Raw genomic sequence first — 14,726 nt, 5'->3', positions numbered from 1 at the left:
AACATCCACTGGTTGCTTCCCATATGCGCCCTGACCGGAGTTCGAGCTCGAAACTTAGGTATGTGCCCTGACCAGGGATCCACATGTGACTGGGGTTCCAGGCTGAGAGTGCAGTGCAGAGATCCCAGCTGTCATGGGGGATGTAGACAGAGTTCATTTTAGGGTAAGGCTTGGAGAAGCCGTGCTTGGCCACATTCAACAGTTTCCCTCAGCTCTAGCCTGGGCATTCTCAGTCTTACTCCAAGGTGAAGGTCTGGGACACCAGTCTCACCCTTCCAGTCCACCCCATTTTGGGAACCTGCCTGAGCCCCACCCCTTCTCACAGCCCCTGTGGCCCACAGGAGAAAGCCATATGCTTCTGCTGGGTATGGGTATTTGTTTTTTGTTTTTAGTATGTTTTATTGATTTTTAGGGAGGAAGGGAGATGGAAAGAGAGAGATAGAAGTATTGATGAGAGAAACATCATTTGGCTGCCTCCTGCACGCCCCCTCCTGGGGATCAAGCCCACAACCTGGGCATGTGCCTTGACTGGGAATCAAACCAGTGACCTCTTGGTGCATGGGTCAATGCTCAACCACTGAGTCACACTGGCTGGGCTCTTCTGGGTAGTTGAACTCCTGTTTCTATGTCTCTGCTAACCCCAGGCTGTCTCCTCTGCCTGGAAGCCCCCTCCCCCATTTATACCTGGAGAACTCCTATGCAACCCTTGAAACACAGAATTTGGGGGAAGATGCTGTGGTCATCTTGGAAAGCCTTGAGTGTGACAGACCTACAAAGGAGTAAGGGAGAGGGCAAAATACTGCACCAGAAATCCCAAAGGAGTATTTCCCCCACTCCTTCTTCAACTTGCCTACTGGCCTCTTTCAGCACTGCCAGTTGTGGGGAGTTGGCACCATGCATTCAGCAGTTTCTACACGAGTGCCTCAGACCTGCCCGGACAGATCCCTGGAAGGGTGGAATGGACTCAGGCTGCCTTCCTTCCTGGTGTGGTGCTGATGGGGGGTGGGGGTGGGGGCTGGGAAAACAGACAGAGACATGAGAGGCTGAAAAGCAAAAATGTAGAGAGAGTAAGGGAGAGAGACAGAGATGACACCAAGGGGCAGAGAGGACTCCAGCTGAACAAGGAGGACTGGATTTGGGACTTTGGGTGACTCAGATTCCATGATGTGACTCAGCTGCCCCAATCTCGGCCTTAGTTTTCCTCTATGACATGAAGCTGACCACTGCACCCAGCTGGCAGGCCTGTGTATAAATAGTCAGCAAGGGCCTGGCACACTGCACGCACTTCATAAGTGGTCAGCAGAACCATTATGGGAGCACACTTGCAAAACAGGTGCTGGTGCTTTGGCCAGGAAGCTTGGTTGGAGCGTAGTCCAGATGTACCCAAGTTGCAGGTTAGATCCAGGTCAGAGCACATACAAGAATAAACCAGTGAATGCATAAATAAGTGGAACAACAAATCAATGGTTTCTCTCTCTCTTCCTCTTTTTTTTTTTTCTTTATTGATTTTTAGAAAGAGAGGGAGAGGGAGAGAGAGATAGAAACATCAATGAGAGAGAACATCGATTGGCCGCCTCTGCATGCCCCCCACTGAGGATCGGGCCCACAACCTGGGCATGTGCCCTGACTGGGAATCAAACTGGAAACCTCTTGGTGCATGGGTCAGTGCTCAACCACTGAGCCACACCGGCCAGGCTTTCTCTTTCTCAAAACATCAGTAAATAAATATATTTTTTAAAAATCTAGGTGCTGGAACAGGGTGTGAAGCTGGGAGGGTGGGGGCTGGGGATACCCCAGCAGATACATTCCAAGCAGCAAGCATGTGGGGTCCCAAAGCCTGCTTCCTCAACTGACTTACTTCCTGCCAGGGCCCAAACTATGTGGTGCCCCAGCCCCACCCCCACCCCCACCCCAGGAACCCACACAGATGGCCCAGGGGCTGAGCTGACCACTTCCACCCCCAGCAGTCCAGGCCTTGCTGACTCACACTCAGCTGTCCCCACTCCTCCCCCAAAGAGTTATGATGGCGGGAAGGGGTGAGGTGCTGGCAGAGTCCCAAATCCAGAACATGGGGAGGTCATGGCTGGTCAAGAGCATCAAGGAAGAGAGCCATATGCCAGTTTTAACTTCCAGGCAAATAAAAACACACCCTTGACAAGAAAAAAATGAATAATTGTGCTACCGGAGAGACAACAAGACCTTGGTTCTTGTCTTCCTGAAGGAAATATTTCAGTCAAGAGACAAAGTACAGCAAAGAGAGCAAGAATTTACTGGCAGCAGCAAACGCACACTCAGGGCAATGAAACAAGGAAGGGCTTAGCATAGAAGCAACAGGAGAACCTGGGCTGGGCTGCTTTGGTTCACTGAGAAGTCATAGAAAAGGGGCCTTAGAGACAGGTTCAGGGGGTTGGTGCAGGAGGAGCTGCTGCAGCCCATTGCTCCCCTGGTTGCAAGTCTTGTGGGGTCCCTTAGAGGGAAGAAGGGGGGAAGGGAATGTTCCCCTGGAGATCTCGTGATGGGTCCATTGTGTTGAGGGTATCTCTCTCTTGCAGGCAAGAATCTTAGGGGAGGTCTCAGGAGAGGGTCTCAATACTCATCAGCTTTGCAGGTGTGTTCTTTCAGGGTCATGGTCTCCACTGATTGGTGGTCACCAGGGAAGGGGGTCATTAGTAAAGGCAGCTGCTCCTGAGGCAACCTCGGTGTCACTTGTCTGGTTTTGGTGCTTTTCTAGGCCTGGAGCAGAAATACAACTGAGGGCTAGATGTTATTTTCAGGGAGGAAAAGTCAGGGGGTCTAAACCGCATGACCAACTATATGAAAGGTCGGGGGGGCCAAACCGAATGACTAGCTATATGCTAGGGGAGGAAAGGTTCCCCTGAGGTCGGGGTCTTTGATTTCCTGGCTTTGCCCCTTGCTAGGTGCCTAGGTCTTTCCACCCTGGTGACCTTCTTTACCTGGTCCATCGTCCTTGCTCTGCTTTTGCCTGTCTGCCTACAACAATTGGACTTTTTTTTTTTTGGTACAATTAACCTCAGTCACAATTTTGATATCTATGATGCATTTAACTGACCAAGGAATAGCTTCCAGAACACATGAAGGCTTTCAGACACACTAGAAGGAAGGAAAAAGAACCAATTAAAAAACAAACAAAAAACCAGTCCCTCCAGGCCAGAAGTCCCAAATCAAAGTATCAGCAGGGCTGGAGACTGTGAGGGAGAATCAGTTCCAGGCCTCTCTCCTGGCTTCTGGTGGCTTTCAGCAATCCTTGGTTTATGGCTGCATCACTCCAATCACTGCCTCTGTCTTTACATGGCCCACCCTGCTCCAATAAAGAATTATATCTACAAAGACCCTAAAGGTCATAACATTAATGTAAGAGAAACATCAATCAATTGCCTTAAATCACGAAACCTGGGTATGTGCCCTGACCGGGAATTGAATCTGTGACCTTTTGATACATAGGACAATGCTCCAACCAACTGAGGCACACTGGCTAGAGTCCTTTAGAATTTCTTGCAGGGCAGATATAATGGTAACAAACTCTCTCAGCTTTATTTATTTGAGGATGTCTTCATTTCTTTCTCATTTAAAAAAAGTATTACCAGATATAGAATTCTTAGTCAACAGTTTTTTCTTTCAGTGCTTTAAATATGTCATCCCTCTGCCTTCTGGCTTCTAGGGTTTCTGGTGAGAAATTGACTGTTAATTTATTTGAGGATCCCTTGTACATGATGAATAGTTTCGCTTTTTCTCTTTGGTTTTCAACAGTTTTATTACAATGTGTCTCATTATTGGGTCTCTGAGTATATTGTATATGGAGTTCACTGAGCTTCTTAGATGTGTAGATTTATACCTTTCATCAAATTTGGAAAGTTTTTGGTCATTATTTTTCAAATATTCTTTCGACCCCCCCCCCTTCCTCCTCCTCCTCCTTCTCCTCCTCTGGGACTCCCATAATATGTATGTTGGTCCTCTGGATGTGCCCCATAGGGCCTTTGAACTCAGTTAACTTTTATTCATTTGTTTTTCTTTCTGGTCTTCAGACTTGATCATTTCAGTTATCCTATCTTCAGGTTTGCTGATGTTTTCTTCTGCCTGATCAAATCTGTTGAACCCCTCTAGTGAATTTTTTTTATTTCAATTATTGTACTTTTCAAATCCAGAATTTCTGTTTGGTTTCTTTCTTTCTTTTCTTTTCTTTTTTTAATGGTAAAGGAGCACTTTATTATACCGTCAAGCTGGGGGGGGGGGTGTACAGCTTCCCAAGATCCTGAGCTGTTTGGTTTCTTTTATTTTTTATTATTATTTTTTCCAGACACCAAATATTTATTTGATGAACAAAATCAAAATCAAATCCAAAATTACACCAGGGGCAGAGACGAGATACTGAGATAAGTAACAGAGGGTCAATACTCACATCCGAACAAAGAGTGACTCTCTGGATGTCAAACCAGGAGATGAATACTTTTCAACCAGGGCCAAAGTACTGAAGCCAAACTTATGAATGGGCTCGCTGGAATCCAGTGGAGGGAAATCTGTGTCAACCTCCCCGTCATCCTCAGCACTATGAAGGCAGTAGGCACTGACATTGTCTTTGAGCTTCGGCTCCCGTCCTTCACTTGTGTACTGCCAACAGATGAGCCCGATCAGATCCTGCACCCTGGCGCTGGCCATTGTCACCACAGTCATTGGCAGCAGTCTGTCCTGGCTCGAGTGTAGGGGGAGGTAGACATTGATCTTCTTGTGGCTGTTGTGCCTACATGACCCTTGCCATCAAATTTGGAATATTCATTAAAGGAGTTATTCAACTGCAAAGGGCACTTCTCCAGGCGTACAGATAATAGTGACTGCTTTTCAGAACTTGGAGGTTTTTCTTTGAGGGACTCTTTTTCAAACAGTGACTTTAACTCCTGGGCTGATTGCTTATAATTTCTTTCTTTCCACTGAATATTTTTGCATTTGATCTGGTTTTGTCTCTCTTTTCGAAGTCGTTCTAATCTCTGAGCTGTATTTGAGCGTCTTCCAATTCCAAAGTCCCAACTTGAGGTAATATCGACTGACTGGGCATATACATAGCCCTGAGTCTCACCATTGCTTCCCTGAATTTCTGACCCACTGTCTCCAGGCATTGAAGGAGGATGAATCTTCTCTAGGTCAACATCATGATCAGTAAGAACCATCTCACAGCCCTGGCCGGTTTGGCTCAGCGGTTAGAGCATTGACCTGCGGTCCTGAGAGACCCGGGTTTGGTTCCCGCTAAGGGCATGTACCTCGGTTGCAGTTTGTCCCCGGCCCTGGTTGGTCGTGCGGGTGGCAGCCACTCGATGTGTCCCTTCACATCAATGTTTCTCTCTCTCTCTCTTCCTCTCTCTCCCTCCTACTCTACCTGAACAAAAAATGGAAAAATGTCCTCGGGTGAGGATAAAAAAATAAAAAAAAAGAAAAAAGAACCATCTCACACATTCCTGTGTCATCACTGGTCACATGTGACTGTCGAATATGAGCTAGAATGATAGTTGGATTGTCCAAGAAGGCCATCCTTTCTGTGGGCCAATTTCCTTAAAAGGCTATTTTCTCCTCTTCATATTGTTTCACGGGCTCACCTACCTGAAGGTGCTGCTACACTACGAGCCGGGTGGGCCCCGGGACACGTTCCTTGGGGGAGGGCCCGTCTCGCCTGCGCCTCCCGGACCCAGCCCCGAACTCTCGGAGTCCTCAGGGACTGCCGCTCCTTCTGGCCTGCTCAGCTGCCGCTTTCTGGGCTCGCCCTCATGCCCCGCTGCTCGCCGCCGCCCGCCGGCCGAGCAGCAGTTCTGTTGCTTGGAGTCGCGCCGACCCGGAACCGGAACCGCACTTCGCGCACCGGATGTCTCCGGCCGGGAAGGAGCTGCGCGCTGGGGACGTAGTGCTGGTTTCTTTTAAAATTATCTTGGGAATGTTTCTTTCAGGGGTGTTGGGTAGGTAGGTATTTGTTATTTTATTATTGATACCTTTTTGGTATGCCTGAAATGTTTCATAATGAAAAATAAAACTGACAGGAGAAGGTTTGGTGGTTTCTCAACATGTTAAACATAAAATTACTACATGACCCAGAAATTCCACTCCTTGGAATATATACACCCAAGAGAGCTGGAACAGATGTTCAAACAAAAATCTGTATACACGTGTTTATAGCAGCACTGTTCACAATAGTCAAACTAAAATACAAATATTGTATGATTTTATTTACATGATGAAATGTCCAGAATGGGTAAATTCATAAAAACAGAAAGTAGATTAATGATTTCCAGGGGCTGGGGTAGGTGGAATGGGGAGTGACTGCTAATGGCAACAGAATCTGTAAAATGGAGATAAATGTGTTCATCTCATTGGGTTTTATAAGTCTTGCGTCTTAAGAACTTGACACATAGTAGGAGCTTAAAAATTCCCCCCTAGTATGTATTTTTTCTCCACACTCGGCTGCAAGAGTAGGTATGCCCCAACACCACCGCCAGTATACATTGCTAATGATGTCTCTGTGAGTTTCATGTCCTTTGTCTGGACTGCACCTTCCTGTAAGGATCTAATGTCCTAATCCCTCAGTCCATGTGAATGTAACATTATTTTGGAAAAGAGTCTTTGCAGATAGAATTAAGTTAAAGATCTTGAATGAGATCATTCTGGATTTACAGTGGGCCCTAAATCTAATGACAGGTGTCCTTAGAGAGAGAAGAGGAGAGAGAAACAGAGAATAGGAAAAGCCATGTGAAGACAAAGGTAGAGATTGGCACGATGCAGCCACAAGCCAAGAATGCCTGGAGCCACCAGAGCTGGTAAAGGCAGGAAAGATCCTCCTCTGGAGTCTTCAGAGGGAGCATGGCTCTGCAGACCCTTGATTTCAAACTTCTGGCCTCCAGAACTATGAGAGAATATATTTCTGTTCTTTTTATTTGTTTGTTTTTGTTGTTAATCCTCACCCGAAGATATTTTTCCATTGATTTTTAGATAGAGTGGAAGGGAGGAAGGGAGAGAAAGAGAGAGAGAAACAGCGATGTGATGAGAGACACATCGATTAGTTGCCTTCCACACAACCCCATCCAGGGCTAGGGATCAAACCTGCAACCCAGATACATGCCCTTGATTGGGAATTGAACCCTTGACCCTCCAGTCCACAGGCCGATGCTCTGACTACTGAGCCAAACAAGCCAGGGGAAGTTTCTGTAATTTTTTTTTCCTTTATTGATTTTAGAGAGAGAAGAAAAGAGAGGGAGAGAGAGAGAGAGAGAAACATTGATGAGAGAGAACATCAATTTGCCACCTCCTGCATGCCCCCCATGGGGATCTGGCCCACAACCTGGATATGTGTCCTGACCGGGAATCGAACCAATGATCTCTTGGTGCATGGGTCATGCTCAACCACTGAGCCACACTGGCCAGACAAATTTCTGTTATTTTTTAAAGCCATTCAATTTTTGGAAATTTGTTACAGCAGCCAAATGAAACTAAAATACAGGTATACCTCATTTTATTGCATTTCACAGATACTGCATTTTTTACAGAATGAAGGTAAGACCCTCCTCCAGCAAAAAGCAAACAAACAAAAAACAGTACAATGATAGTACTTTTTAGCAATAAAGTATTTTAAATTAATATATGTACACTTTTTAGACATAATGCTATTACACTCTTAATAGACTACAATATAGTAGAAACATAAATGTTATAAGCACTGAGAAATGAAAAGATTTATGTGACTTGCTTTATTGCAGTGGTCTGGAACTGAACTTGCAATATCTTCGAGGTATGTCTGTAGTGACACTAGGGCTTGGTCCTTGAGAAGGCGTTGTCTGAAAGAGCACAGAGCCAGACACAGACACTCCAGCCCTGTGTGGTTAGGATGGGACCACAGGGAGGCCCCTCAGGCTGAGGGTACTTAGGGAGAGAGCAGAGTAGGCTTATTGGAACATGGGATATCAAAGCCGGGGTTGAAGAGATAAATAACAGTTTGCCAGACTTGCCCAAGCATATCTGAACCCAACTCTGGCTGAAGCTGAGACATCATTGCCCAACCACCTATAATAATAATAATGATTATTCTCAAATATTGAGATTGCCCGGCCAGTGTGGCTGAGTGCAACGACCCATGCACCAAAAGGTCACCTGTTCGATTCCTGGTCAGGGCACATGCCCAGGTTGTGGGCCAAATCCCTGGTGGGGGGCATGCAGGAGGCAGCCAACTGATGTTCTCTCTCACTGATGTTTCTATCTCTCTCTCCCTCTCTCTTCCTCTCTTTCTAAAATCAATAAAGAAGAAAAAGAATTAAAAAAAATATTGAGATTGTATTTCTAATCAAGCCTCACCTATTCAGTGCTGCTCTACAAGAGGTAATACTGAGAAACTGAGGTTTGGAAATGTTAGAAAAAAACAATAGTCTCAAAATGGAGTCATTGGTTTTAAGTCCCACCAAGATTTATTTTTATTTTTTCACCAAGATTTAATACCTAACCTAATTATAGTTTCGGGCTTTCACAGAAGTGGATTTTTTTTTTTTTTAATCCTCACCTGAGGATATTCCCCCATTGACTGTCAGACAGAGTGGGAGGGAGGGAGAGAAAGAGAGAAACATCCATGTGAGAGGGACATACTGATTGGTTGCCTCCTGCACGACTCCAACCTGGGCTGTAGATCAAACCGAAACTGATGTGCCCTTGACTGGAATCGAACCCGAGACTCTTTGGTCCATGGGCTGTTGATCTAACTGCTGAGCCAAACCAGCCAGAGGAGGAGTGGAATTTTAAATCAATCAGTCTGGAATTTATTGGTCAGTGCTGGGGAGGTCATCTGCCTGATAAGACTTCCTGCCTGCCTCTAGGGGAAGGTGACCTTGCTTGAAAATCCTCCACTCTTTTAACTTTCTTGTCCTTCTCTACTTCTGCCTATAAAAGCTTTCTATTTTGTACAGCTCCTCAGAGCACTTTTCTGTTCACTAGATGGGATGCTGCCTAATTCATGACTCGTTCAATAAAGCCAGTTAGATAATTAGGTTACTTGGTTAAATTTAAAAAATGTTTTAAATTGGCCCTGGCTGGTTTGGTTCAGTGGTAGAGCGTCAGCTGGTGGACTGATGAATCATGGGTTCGATTCCGGTCAAGGGCATGTATCTTTTTTGCAGTTTGTCCCCAGCCCTAGGCAGGGTCGTGCGGGAGGCAGCCAGTGGATGTGTCCCTCTCACCTCGATGTTTCTCTCTCCCTCTCTCCCACTCTATCTGAAGATAAATAGAAAAATACATATATATCCTCGGGTAAGGATTAAAATAATTTTTTAAAATTGATTTTTAGAGAGAGAGGGGAAAGGACGGGGTGGGGCATAGACTTATTGTTTCACTTATTTATGCATTCATTGGTTGTTTCTTGTATGAGCCCTGACTGGGGATCAACCCACAACCTTGGTGTATCCAGGACAAGGCTTGAACCAACTCAGTTACCTGGTAAGGGCTAAATTTTTGTTTTTAATGACGATAGGACAGCTGTTCTCCTTGTCCCTCAAATTTGTAGATTTTATTTAGTTATTTACTTATTTTTATCCTCACCCAAGGACATTTTTCCATTTTTTGTATTGATAGAGTGGGAGGGAGAGAGAGAGAGAGAAACATCGACATGAAATGAACACATCGAGTGGCTGCTACCCACATGACCAACCAGGGCCGGGGACAAACTGCAGCCGAAGTACGCGCCCTTAGCGGGAACCGAACCAGGGTCTCTCTGGACCGCAGGCCGACACTCCAACCGCTAAGCCAAACCGGCCAGGGCTTGTAGATTTTATTTTATTTATTTATTTATTTATTTATTTATTTATTTATTTATAATCCTCACCTGAAGATATTTTTTTGTTGTTTGTTTTTTCTTTTTGTTTTTTATCCTTACCCGATGACATTTTTCCATTTTTTTGTTCAGATAGAGTGGGAGGGAGCGAGAGGAAGCAAGAGAGAGAGAAACATCAAGGTGAAAGGGACACATCGAGTGGCTGCCACCTGCACGACCAACCAGGGCCAGGGACAAACTGCAACCGAGGTACGTGCCCTTAGTGGGAACCGAACCCGGGTATCTCTGGACTGCAGACCGACGCTCTAACCACTGAGCAAAAACGGCCAGGGCTGAAGATATTTTTCCATTGATCTTCTAGATAGAGTGGAAGGGAAGGAAGGAGAGAGAGCAAAACATCAATGTGAGAGAGACACATTGACCGGCTGGCTCCCACACCACTCCAACCAGGGCTTGGGATCAAACCTGGAACCCAGGTATGCACCCCTGTCCAGAAATCGAACCTGAGACCCTTCGGTTTATAGGCTGACGCTCTAACCATTGAGTAAAACCAGCCAGGGTTTTAATTTGTAGACTTTTAAATAATTTGCTTTTTGGACTCTTCCAGATCTCCTGCCATGAATGTCTTTGTCTCAAGTCACGAGAAACAAACATTAAAAGTGGGTTTGGCCCTGGCCAGTTTGGCTCAGCGGTTAGAGCGTCTGCCTGTGGTCCAGAGAGACCTGGGTTCAGTTCCTGCTAAGGGCACGTACCTCGGTTGCAGTTTGTCCCCCGGGCCTGGTTGGGTTGTGCAGGTGGTGGCCAATCAATGTGTCCCTTTCACGTCAATGTTTCTCTCTCTCTCTCTTTCTCTCTCTCCCTCCCACTCTATCTGAACAAAAATGGAAAAAATGTCCTCAGGTGAGGATAAAAAAAAGTGGGTTTGTGTGTTATTTGCATTTGATGAGGGTGACTATGGCCAAGTGGTGAGGGAAAATTCTGGGAGGTCTGGGGCTGAGCCAGGTGGAGGGAACGGCCTGACCTCTGGCCTCTGTGCTCTGTTTACCTCCACCCCAGGTTGGCCTCCAGTAACAGTGCAGGTTCCTGGCCTGCTGAGCTCATTGGCTGCAGCCTGTCCCACCTCCTCCCAGTTTAGCCACAGGACTGGCAATGAAGTCACCAGCTAAAGATGTTTCAAAGGGGAGCCAGATGGGCCTGGCTGACAGCAGTCCAGTATTCGGTGAAGTGGAGCTAACATCCCCTTTTCCTGTTCCCAGGGATCTCCCAGGCCCTCACTGGTGCTCTGTATGCTTGAGAAGTTCCAGGAATAAAATGAACTAATGTGGATGAAAAAGGGACCACGTGCTAAACCTGACAAACTCAGGGGAGGCCTTATAAACCCAGAAACCAAAAATAACCACATAGAATAGTCTGAAATAAAAACTTCTTAACCAAAAGTGAGTCATGGCAGGAAGTTATGTCCTAAGCCAGTATCTTCCTTGAACAAAGGTCAATCTTTACCAAACCTGTGTATTATCTTTTGGCATCTATGATAACATACCTTTGGCATGTCAGAGAAATCCTCTGAAGGCACAATCTCTCACTAGAGCAGTAGATAACAGAACCCCTCACTGTTCCCCGAATATCATCTCTATGTGCTGTAAATGTTAATTAACTATCCTGTACCCATCAATGTAAAAGAAGTATTTGTTTCTCCATTTTACTCTTTATCCAATCTCAAAGATTTCCCTGCTTTGCTTTCTCCCACCTCCCTAATCTATCACCAGTGGATTTTATGTAACGCCCCCTTACATCTCCTTCTTTACTTGTAATGTATAAAATAAACTGCAAAAGTACCATTCTCCTGAGCATTTTCTCAGTCATTTCAGATTTTATTTTCTGGCAGTTGTTGTCAGTTTGGCTCAAATAAATTCATAAAATTTTCTACAGGTTTGGACATTTTTTATGTCAACACTAATTACTGGTCCTGATTGTAAGGTGATAGATGCTCACTCATGGGTCAGCAGTTTCACTCCTGAATATACACAGTGGAATATTATGCAGCATGGAAAAGGACAAACCACCCAGCAAATAACAAAGAAAGCTTATAGAGGTGATGTTGAGTGAAAGATGCCAGATAGAAAAGAATGCACCCCTAGTTTCATTACATCATCTTGGGAAATAGGCAAACTCATCCATGATAACAGAGGTGGGCATGGCTGGTATACAAGGGCAGGGAAAGTGATAGCAGAGAGCCCCGTGTGCTCCTGGGCTGGGAATGTTCTGAAACCTCATCCAGGAAGCAGTCCTACGGGCATACCATTGTAACACATCATTGAGCTGAACATTAAGATTAGCCCTTTTCACCTGGCTGGTGTGGCTCAGTGGTTGAGTGTCATCCTATGCACCAAGAGGTCGCTGGTTCAATTCCCAGTCAGGGCACGTGACTGGGTCGTAGGCTTGATCCCCAGTAGGGGGCATGCAGGAGGCAGCCGATAGATGTTTCTCTCTCACATGGATGTTTCTATCTCTCCTTTCCTCTCTAAGTATATATATATATATGTGTGTGTGTGTGTGTATATATATATGTGTGTGTGTGTGTGTGTGTGTGTGTGTATATATATATATTAAATAAATAAAGGAAGGGAGCAAATGCAATGAGACATTAAGCCTAATCTACTAGGGAGCTAACTTGAACATTAAATCTCATCCACTAGGAAGCCACAGTATTCACAGGCTCCCCAGGGAACCACCATATCCTCCCCTGAGGGGACCTAATCTCCCTATCTAACAGAAAGAATCTGCTACAGTTTATTAGTTGGGATTACCTGGGGGGAGGGGTAAAACAGCAGGGGAAATTCTTTTGCTAGATGCATGCACTGTAGAAGCCTAGGGGAGCACAGGTGCAGTAGAAACCAGATGAATTTGGGGGCAAGTACAGTGGGAGTCAAAGTAGGGACATAAAGGGGCAGAGTATCGCCTGGGAAAAGGATAAGATTAGACGAGGGCGCAGAACTCTGGAATGTCCAGAAAAGGGATTGGTTAGGGGGAGGGCCCAGCACAAACCCACAAGAATTAGGAGAAGGTTGGACAGTTTGAAAGAACCTGCTCATTCCCAAAAACCAAGAAAATATATGGAGGCCCTGGCTGGTGTGACTCAGTTGGTAGGAGCATCGTCCCAGTCAGAGCACATACCTAGGTTGTGGGTCCGATCCCCAGCTTCAGTTGGGGCCCCTGCAGGAGGCAATCGATGGATTTTTCTCTCATATATCAATGTTTCTCTCTCTCTCTCTCTCGCTCTCGCTCTCTCTGATGAAAAAGGGCCACATGCTAACCTGACAAGGTCAGGAAGGCCCGCATGGTGGCCTTGCAAACTCAAAGACCTAAAGTAACTACAAGGGATGGTTTGAAATGAAAAAATGTTTAACTAAAAGCAGTTTATGGCAGGTAGTCATGTCCTAGGCCAGCATCTTCCCTGACAAAGGTCAACCTAATGTCAAAGTAATTTTCCTTGTTCCAGACCCCTCAAAGCACAGGCACCACTCTGAGGAGACCACAAATCCCCTCATTGTTATTGAGTTAATTGTTGACTATTAACTATCCTGTACCCACCTATGGAAAAGATGTATATGTCTATCATTTTACTTTTTATCCAATCCCAGAAGTTTCCCCTCTTTGCTTTCTCCCGCCTCCCTAATCTATCACCAATAAATTTCATGTAACCCACTTATATCTTCGTTTTTTTATTAATTTTTATTTATTGGTTGATTTTAGAGAGAGAGGAAGGGAGAGGGAGAGAGAGATAGAAACATCGATGAGAGAGAACATTGACTGGCCGCCTCCTGCATTCCCCACACTGGGGATTTGGCCCATAACCTGGGCATGTACTCTGACCAGGAATCAAATCGGCGACTTCCTGGTGCTTGGGTCGACGCTCAACCACTGAGCCACACCGGCTGGGCTTGATTGTAATGTATAAAATAAGGTGCAAAACTGCCCTTCTCCAGAGCATTATCTCATCAGTTGAGATTTTGCTTCCCGGCAAATTAATCTAAGAAGGGGGTCATGGTAACCTCCCATTTATAGCCAGTAGATCAGAAGAGCAGGTGACAACCTGGTTTTGCAACAGGCATCTGAAGAGGAGGCTGGAGTGGGGACAGCCTTGTGATGAGACAGGCCAGTAAGCCAGGACAAGTAGAATAGGGAAACTGAGAAAGCTGAACAAACTGACAGAGCAGTTTACATCAGATACAGAAGGTCATCTCCCTAGAAATAATATCTAGGCCTCAGTTGTATTTCAGCTCCAGACCCAAAAAAGCAGCTAAACCAGGTGGACAACACCAGGACCAGTTGCAGTGACTAATGAGCCCCTGCCCTGACACTGACCGATCAGTAAGGACCACGACCCTGGAGAAGCACACCTAGAAAACTGATGAATATTCTGTTGAAACCCTCCCCTGAGACCTTCCCTAAGATTCTTGCCTGGAAAAGAGGAATAAAAGCTTCAAGACAAAAAAAACCCAGCTCTCCTTCCCAACACACACCCACACCCCCCTTCTTCCCCCTCAGGCATGCATCTCCCAGACTCTAAGGGACCCCCCACTCCTGCCAGGCTTGCAACCAGGGCAGCAATGAACAATGGCAGTTCATCTCAGGCAAGCCCCCTGTACCTGTCCCCGAGGCCCCCTTTTCTCTGACTTCTTAGTGAGCCAAAGCAGACCAGCCTAGGCTCATTTCCTCAGCCCCTTCTTGTTTCACTGTCCCCAGCTTTAATAAATGCCCTCTAAAATTCTCCTGGACTCGTGTTGTGAAACTTTTCCTGCACGAAGACAACAACCCACACATTACTGGCCTGGTCCTATTAGACCCACTCAGGGCCAGGTATCCTTTCTGGTAAGAGTGGGACCAAAAGCCCTGAACCTATGGGATCCAACGCTGTCTCCAG

At 45.8% G+C, this 14,726-nt stretch overlaps 1 protein-coding gene across 1 annotated transcript; it reads right to left on the bottom strand.

Annotated features, from left to right (window-relative positions):
* Positions 1 to 4,375: 4,375 nt before the first annotated feature.
* LOC118616462 (target of rapamycin complex 2 subunit MAPKAP1-like) lies at positions 4,376 to 5,642 on the bottom strand. Its single transcript, XM_036242047.1, is given in 3 exon segments — positions 4,376 to 4,745; positions 4,748 to 5,177; positions 5,452 to 5,642. Coding segments are annotated over 3 exon segments (849 nt in total). The 5' UTR covers positions 5,539 to 5,642; the 3' UTR covers positions 4,376 to 4,413.
* Positions 5,643 to 14,726: the final 9,084 nt, after the last annotated feature.

Source organism: Molossus molossus, unplaced genomic scaffold (assembly GCF_014108415.1).
Source record: "Molossus molossus isolate mMolMol1 unplaced genomic scaffold, mMolMol1.p scaffold_m16_p_4, whole genome shotgun sequence".
Classification (NCBI taxonomy): Eukaryota; Metazoa; Chordata; class Mammalia; order Chiroptera; family Molossidae; genus Molossus; species Molossus molossus.
The sequence above is the reverse complement of the archived record's forward strand: the minus strand, read 5'-3'. Positions and strand labels throughout refer to the sequence as shown.